The sequence below is a fragment of the Daktulosphaira vitifoliae genome, unplaced genomic scaffold (assembly GCF_025091365.1).
Source record: "Daktulosphaira vitifoliae isolate Bord-2020 unplaced genomic scaffold, ASM2509136v1 Scaffold_5, whole genome shotgun sequence".
In the NCBI taxonomy this organism is placed as follows: domain Eukaryota; kingdom Metazoa; phylum Arthropoda; class Insecta; order Hemiptera; family Phylloxeridae; genus Daktulosphaira; species Daktulosphaira vitifoliae.
In genome coordinates this window covers 16,800,573-16,808,600 of record NW_026099576.1, presented here as the reverse complement: position 1 = coordinate 16,808,600, position 8,028 = coordinate 16,800,573, and the positions used below count along the sequence as shown (strand labels likewise).

Here is an 8,028-nt window from a genome sequence, read left to right as displayed (position 1 = left end):
TTTTTTCAATGATTTTATTGCTTTAATGCGATACCCAAAACGTCAAACTTAATCATGGCCATATTGTAACATTACATTATATTTGCATAAACTTATGTTCCTTCCATGTAGCTCAAATCAGACTGAATAATTATATATTAATCAATGGTGCCAATGTCAAATTTTATATGTATTGCATAATAAAAAATGCACTGAGATATCGCCATCTACAAAATTTTTATGGCATTATTGTTCGTTAGTTATAAAGGTATCTTTTTCACATATAACACACCATCTTATACATGTTCATACGAATCAGTTTCACTGTCTTTGATTGTAATAAAGTAATTTGAGTGCGAAAACTAAAATACGTTATTTTTCTAGATGATGAGTTTAATAAAATACAAATAGAAAACGGTCAGTAACACTTAATATAATTATTTCTAAAATAAATTATTTAACTGAACTTTCATATAGTGGCATACTAAACCTACTAACTTATTAAATAATAGGGAGAGAGAGTAAAATCTTATAAGTAACCAAATACTTTTAATAAATTCTTAGAGTTTTAATGAACATTTGTACTAAAAATGTTCGGTATTTTATTATATTTATTTTATAAATAAAAAAAATAAAATTTACAACAAAATTTATTTTAATATTTTGCAGAGCGTTATGAGTTGGTATATCAGGTAGTTCTTATGGCCTACAAGTATGAACCAATGAATGGCAATAAATATGGTATAAAAGTTTTAAATTTATACTTATTTATTAAATCTACATAAAATAATAATTCAGTGAATTAAAATTTTAATATCAGTAATCACCGAGAAATACATTTTAATAATAAAAGTTGAAAAAAGGGGGTTTTAATTTTCCCTATCGTCTAGTAGAGTGCACCGTAGGAGAACAGAAATTTTAAATCCTCTACTCCCTCTTTTTTTTAAACGGTCGGCATTACTGTGGGCCGCCCTGGAATTGCCGTTAGGCATTACATCAGGGCAGCCCACGCTATTTATATAATTCACGCCACAACGTTGTGAATCAGCCCGGAATTAATCAAGAGCTGAATTTCAACGTTGTGTGGCCCCCTCCCGTTAACCGGATCCTAGAGTGGGAACTGTTAGGGAGTGTTGGCAAAATAACTCGCAAGACAAAAAACATAACACAAAAACAAGAACCTAAGACACTGGCCTAAATCAGCGCCTCAGATCCTCCTGTGCCGGAAGGCGTGGCTGCCTCTGTCTCAGGCGTTCCGCTTCCTCCTTCTTTTTCAAGACGGATTCAGCGAACGCCTGGACGAGTAACCACGCTTCCCGGCTAACCAACATCAGGTCCACTATGGACCTTACTCAGAACGTGGACCCTAGTCGGGACTCCAAAGAGTCCCGCTCATGGGCCCACACCTCGCACCTGAAGAGGGTGTGCAAAGCGTTATAAGTCTCTCTTGGGTGATCCGAACTCAGACCACGTATCTTACCCAACCCATCACCCCATACAACACCTTCCCTTACCACTACCACTATCAGAGAAGGCCTCTCCGTACCCCTTCATTATAATACCACGGCTCCCATTACTTACACCACTATTAGACCACGCCCCTTCCCAACTATCACATTGCCTTGCCACCACCGCCCCATTACCATGCCTATACAGTTGATGGTAAGCGGGGGGTTAGTTTCCCATTTTTACCCTACTCATAGTGTTAGCGTTAAAAAAGGCAACTAATTGGTAACATCTCAATCAGTGTTTGATAAGGATTTATTTTAGTGATTTTAATCTAAAGAATTTAAAGATCTTCTAAAAGATTCAATAAAACTCAAGAATTGAATAGTCAAAAATAATTAACCCGTGCCCAAAATTTTATGAACTTTAGAAGTAACTAATTAGTTTAAAATATTTTTTTGTTTTTAGAAAGAATAGAGGAGATATTGATACCATCCAGTTAGTACTTAACTTGAAGTTTGGATAATGAATATAAATTATTGCAATTTTACTCTTAGTTAATAGAAATAATTTTAATTCACACAATATCTCAGAAAAATGTTTATGGCATGTTTTATAGGATCGAAAGAACATACAATTGAAAATGAAGAAATAATCCGGAAATATATATTTAAATATAAGAACAAAAATGGTAAATACTTTATCAAACTATACAGAGTGATTGAATAATTATGACCCATGCAATCATTTTTTTAAATTATAAATATCATATAATTTTTTTTCTCAAAAGTTCATAATTCCATATGTATGATAAAAAATTAAATAGAAACAAATGAATTAGTGGATTGTTGACTGAGTCAATTTTTAACTTTTAGATCTCATAAATAAATAATAATTATATTTTTTGAACTAATGTTAAGTTATGAGTCCTATTATTTTATCTAAAATATTCCCTTATTATGCTAAAAATTTATTACTGTTTATATCAATTAGTTATTTGTATTGTAAATAAAATAATTAGTGTATTAAATTAATAATTATAATCAAATTACTTCCATAATCAAATTTTTGCCAGTATCGAAAAAGATACATTTGTAATCATTATTTTTTTATATAGTTAACATGAAAATTGAAAATTTAGAAATTTATAATGGTAATATTCTGATATTATTTTAAATAAAAAACAAAATAAACATTATATATAACTAGATCCGAATTAAATATTTTGTACTCATATTTATAGTATAGAAAATTTACTATAGAATTAATTAAAGTTAACTAATTAATTGACAATTAGCTATAAATTACTTATGAGTTGTTATAGAAGAATAACTAATATATTTTAACTAATTATAAAGTATAATTTTTAAAACGAATGTAATAAAACTTTATATTTTACAGAAAATAACGCTGACTACCAAACTGTTGTTAAAGAAAGAATTGCATTTATAAGAAATGCGGCAATATACATATTCAATAATAAAAAATGTAATTATCTTATCTGAATATTTTTATTTATTGATAGTGTGAAGTAACTGGTTCAGTTATTAAACATACTTCAATAAATGAACACTGTCGGTAGGCAAAAGTCACCTAATTTGGACATTATATTTTTATGGCACATTTAGGAAAGCAATCCAAATTATAAACAGCAACGTGACTACATTTTTAGACGTTGTATATATGAACCTTTTGATTTTCATGTCACGGATGTCTAAAACATCACTAAAATTATACCTATATACGTAAGCAATAATTTGGCATAATTGGTTTGATTTTTTAGCTTTAATGCGTAGCGAAAAAATTGAATTATCTACTTGGGACTGATTTTGCTCAACAAATATTTCAAAAGAAATAAAATAATAGTTGAATATATCTGTGACTTAAATTTGGACAAATTCCCTTTAATTCTTATATATTAAAAAAAAAATTTAAAAATAAATTACAATTTAATAAAACGGTAAATTTTTAGTTCAAATGCCATAACTAAATAATTATATATATATATACAGAGTGATTCATTAAGGATAAGACACTTATTTTTTCGGTAACTATTGAAAATTTTAAATTTTTGGTAAGGAAAATATTGTTTATTTCAAAAAACTCTACAATATTATGTAGTAAATTATAATTTTTTCATCCCTTCAAGGTTAATACACAAAAGTCAATATTTTTAATATACTAATTTGTAAACTAATTTTTATTGACCAAGATATGACATGTAAGATTACAATAATAATTTATGACACACTAATTAAGAGATAATAATAATAGATTCAAATCGGATCTTAACTATATTATTAAGAGCACAGTCTATTGGTTTGTAAGACAAATTTTAATACTGAAGAATCAATTTCTTTGAAAAACCCAACTCTATGCGTAGTATAGTGTCTCTTAATAATCGAATACTACAATAATGTTATCGTAATCATTGCTTACACAAAGTAATCTTTATTTTTGTTGACGGATACGTATTAAAAGTTGAAGCGTAATCTCATAAACTGAATTAAGTTAAATTAGTTTATGTTACACCATAGAAAATGAGCGACTCCTGTATTCAAAACAGTAAAATAATAGAAATTTAGTCCAAAATTATTTAACTTTAACAAGCTGTAACAGACGAACGGTTGACGGAAAAAAAAATTATAAAAGCAAAGTTGTTTATATCTTTATTCTAAATCATAATAATAAACTCAAAATAGGAGTTCCCATTTAAGAAAAATCAAGTTCATGTTTATTAACCTTGAAGGGATGAAAAAAATTATAATTTATTACATATTATTGTAGATTTGTTTGAAGTAAACAACATTTTCCTTACCAAAAATTAAAAATTTTCAATAGTTTCCGAGAAAATGAATGTTTTATTCTTAATGAATCATCTTGTATATATGTATAAAGGGAAAGGTAACCTTGGCATTTATACTCTAACAGAATATTATTCAAAATAATAATGATTATCACTTGTTAGTATTTGGCAGTTGAACTCAAAATTTTCATTTAAATTAAAAATATATTTAAATTTAATAAAAACTCTTGTGTTAATATCCAAAGGACATTTTGTTCTAATCATGTTATAACTTATATTTACAATACTGTGATTCGATTTTGACCAATATCAACATTTAATAGCTAAGATATGGAAATGGACCACTTTAAGCACAGAATTAAAATTACGCGACTCTCCCATATTACTACATAATAAAATCTTAACTAAGTAGCAAAAAAATTGGGTATTTTATAAATTTAAATTTATAGATTTAAGTAAACTATAAGCTGGTAAGATATTATTCAATTATAATACATTTTAAGTTATTTTAAACTCAATTATATTTAACCTTATAGACTTTTATTTAATATAATTAGAAACATTAAAATTAAAAAAAAGATAAATTCATTAATTTTATATGCAGATAATAGAATTCAATTTCTATATAAACAGCGTCCCTGACCTAACTGACATTGCTCATAACTTTTGGCAGAATTACCATTTTGTTGAATATTCTTTTTTATAGTTATTTCCTTTATAGACTACATTTAAAGTATATTTTTCATTATATATTACCAATAAGAAAATACAATAATAATACATTTATTTTTTTATAATAATAATAATAATATTAATAATTTTATAATACTGGTGTCGATAATAATTTTTATTTACCAGTCATTTCCATAAAATTTTTATCGATTAGTAATTTTCTTAGATTAGTAAATTAGTTAAACATTTATGTTTCCACCTAAAAAAACTCAAGTTAATAAAACTTTCTGGAGAAAGGGAGAGAGGAACAATTGTTATTTTATTATAGAACGAAGGATACTAACAACATCCAAAAAGAAAAAATTATATTATATTTTTAAAGGTATTTTGTGAGTAATAGTTAAAAAAACCCAGCACAGGGGCGTCGCGGCACAGTAGTGACGTGGTATAGTTGGATCAAGTATAATAATATCTGACAGTGATTAAAATCACTATAAAAAAAAACGCTTCGATGCAAATCTTTAGATAGTGTTTAATTTTAAAAAATTGGTGTATTATTCCAAAAGCTTCATAAACTGCTAGATCCTTATTAATATCCTGATTAAGATAAAGTATGTCGAATGAAAAAGGGATTATTAAAAAATAGTATTTTCCATAAAAAAATTATATTGATCAATACACTTTTCAATAAGTTATAGCNAAAAATAGTATTTCCCATAAAAAAATTATATTGATCAATACACTTTTCAATAAGTTATAGCATTATAATGTTAAAAATTAAAAAAATAAAATCGAGAATTTTCACACAATAATAGCATTTGGTAGCCATTTTCACCGTGAAGACAAAATAAAGTCCAACATTTTTTTTTTGCATAATATAGTACACTACATTAGCTTTAATTTAAGATATATATAAAAGTGTCAGACTTTCCGGAACACTTTCAAAATTTAAGTTGAAAAAGTTCTACTTTCTACATGTATTTTTTAGATTTGAACCCCCTCGTATATAGGGAAATGGTCCGATTTAAAAAAACAGTATGTCGAATGAAAGATGTATATAAATACTACTTTTCATGAAAAAAATGTATTGATCCATATATTTTTCAAAAAGTTATAGCATAATAAAGTTAAAAATGTAAAATACAAAATCGAAAATTTTCACACAAAAATAGCATTCGGTAGCCATTTTCACCGTGAAGATAAAATAAAGTCCGAAATTTTTTTTTTCCATGATAAAGAATATTACATTAAATTTAATTTAAGATATATATAAAAGTGTCAGACTTTCCGGAACACTTTCAAAAATTAAGTTGAAAAAATTAGTTTTTGTTAAAAAAGTTCATATTTTAAATCCCCCCTCATGAGCTGGTTAAGTGTTAGATTTTCAACAAAATGATATCAAACAAAAGGGAAATATCTAAGGTTTTAGTTGAAAAAAAAATTATGTTGATTTGTTTATTTTTTAAAAAGTTATGGAAGTTTTAAGAAAAAAATGACAAAATTTACCGATTTTTAAATTTTGNGATTTGTTTATTTTTTAAAAAGTTATGGAAGTTTTAAGAAAAAAAAGTGAAAAAAATGACAAAATTTACCGATTTTTAAATTTTTAAATTTTTTTGGATATTTCCCCTATTTTCGGGGAACGAGGGAGTTTTTTCAATTTTTGAGGGTAATGTCATCAACTAGATACGATTTGTGATATTTTGACGTATCATTGAAAGAAATCGGTTCGGTGAGAGCTGAAAAAAAGTGGTAACAGACACAAAAAAAAAACACATCTTAGTAAAACCAATACCTTCTCAGCTTTACATCGAAGCTAAAAATCACTCTATCTATACCTATATCGTAAACCGAACTGGCATTACATCACAATTATCTATTTGTTTATGTTTTTTTAATAATTATTGAGTCCTTAAACTACGTTTAATAACTTTTTTTATTATTATTTATACTAATAAGAAAATTAATAAAAACAAAAATAAATTTTTTTTTCAAAATTTTTTAACACACTTTCTTAATCTCTTTTTGCAAAAAAAATGTGACGGTTCTATATTATTTTTAGGATAGTACTTATTGAGTTACATACACTATTACATATTAAGTGTATATATAACGCAGTGGGCGCATCCTGTATAAATTATATTTTCCCTTTCAGTAAAACGACTGAGATTAGCCTGGCTAATTAATAAGTGGAGAGTCACTTTGGAGAACGCCTATGTTTAATTAAAACCTTGATTATGATATTACTATGTTAGTAGTCTGTTCAGTCAGAGTATGGCCTTTTGTAGTGTTGGTCGGTTAACAAGTAATTAGAGCAGAGAATGAGTCTTGCATAGTTAAGAATGCTTAAATTGATGAGTGGAGTGACGAGAGAAGATAAGATAAGGAATGAACATATAAGGAGTATAAGTGTAGCATGAATTGTGAATAAGATGAGAGGAAATAGACTTAGATGGTTAATCATGTTAGAAGGAAAGAGGAATCGGAAACTGTAAGAACAGTTATTGAAATGAATGTTGAAGGAAGAAGAGGTAGAGGAAAACCAAACAAGAGATGAAGGGATGTAATTAAATGCTTTATGATGTGCGTGTAGATGATGTGGGAGGTCGTGTTAAGTGGAGGTATAAAATACGGGTGGTTGACCTCAAGTAATTGAAATATAGATGTGGGAGCAAAAGATACTTTTAATATAAAGAAAATAAACAATAAAACCTCTTAAAATTAAAACTATTTTAACGGAAATCTGAAAGTTTTGAGATAAAATATGACAAACATTTTTTTGACCTATTTTTGTTTTAGGCAGTATATTAAAAAAATAACTATTGAAAATAATACAACTTTAATTTCTAGCTTCTTTTTTGATGTGCGGAAACGATATTGGAATCATAAAATGTTATTTACGAGGGCTAATAAACTATATTGACAGTCCTACTATTTTAAAACAAAGAGGAGGCTGTGAATTATTTGATGAAAAAATTTGCTCTTTCCAATACATGAACCAATCCCGAATATGGGAAAACAAATTATACATGTTCTCAGCAAGCACTGATCTTTGTAATTATCCATAGTTCAAGCAAGGAATTTATAAATTCTCAAAAATAAATATGATATATATATATATATAT

The 8,028-nt window shown here is 26.9% G+C and overlaps 1 protein-coding gene across 8 annotated transcripts in view; it reads left to right on the top strand.

Moving 5' to 3' along the window:
- LOC126907852 (uncharacterized) overlaps positions 1-8,028 on the top strand; it is a 16,136-nt gene that overhangs the window by 4,695 nt on the left and 3,413 nt on the right. For 3 of the 8 annotated variants that reach the window (XM_050689491.1, XM_050689492.1, XM_050689493.1), the window contains 7 exons: positions 364-396; positions 649-720; positions 1,894-1,923; positions 2,045-2,116; positions 2,543-2,578; positions 2,827-2,913; positions 7,754-8,022. In XM_050689491.1, the coding sequence (XP_050545448.1) occupies positions 364-396; positions 649-720; positions 1,894-1,923; positions 2,045-2,116; positions 2,543-2,578; positions 2,827-2,913; positions 7,754-7,971 (548 nt within the window). In that variant the 3' untranslated portion in view covers positions 7,972-8,022. Of the gene's footprint in view, positions 1-363; positions 397-648; positions 721-1,893; positions 1,924-2,044; positions 2,117-2,542; positions 2,579-2,826; positions 2,914-3,053; positions 3,171-4,680; positions 4,702-7,753; positions 8,023-8,028 lie in introns of those variants that run through there. The other 5 variants (XR_007704634.1, XM_050689497.1, XR_007704635.1 and 2 more) reach the window with 5 other exon arrangements.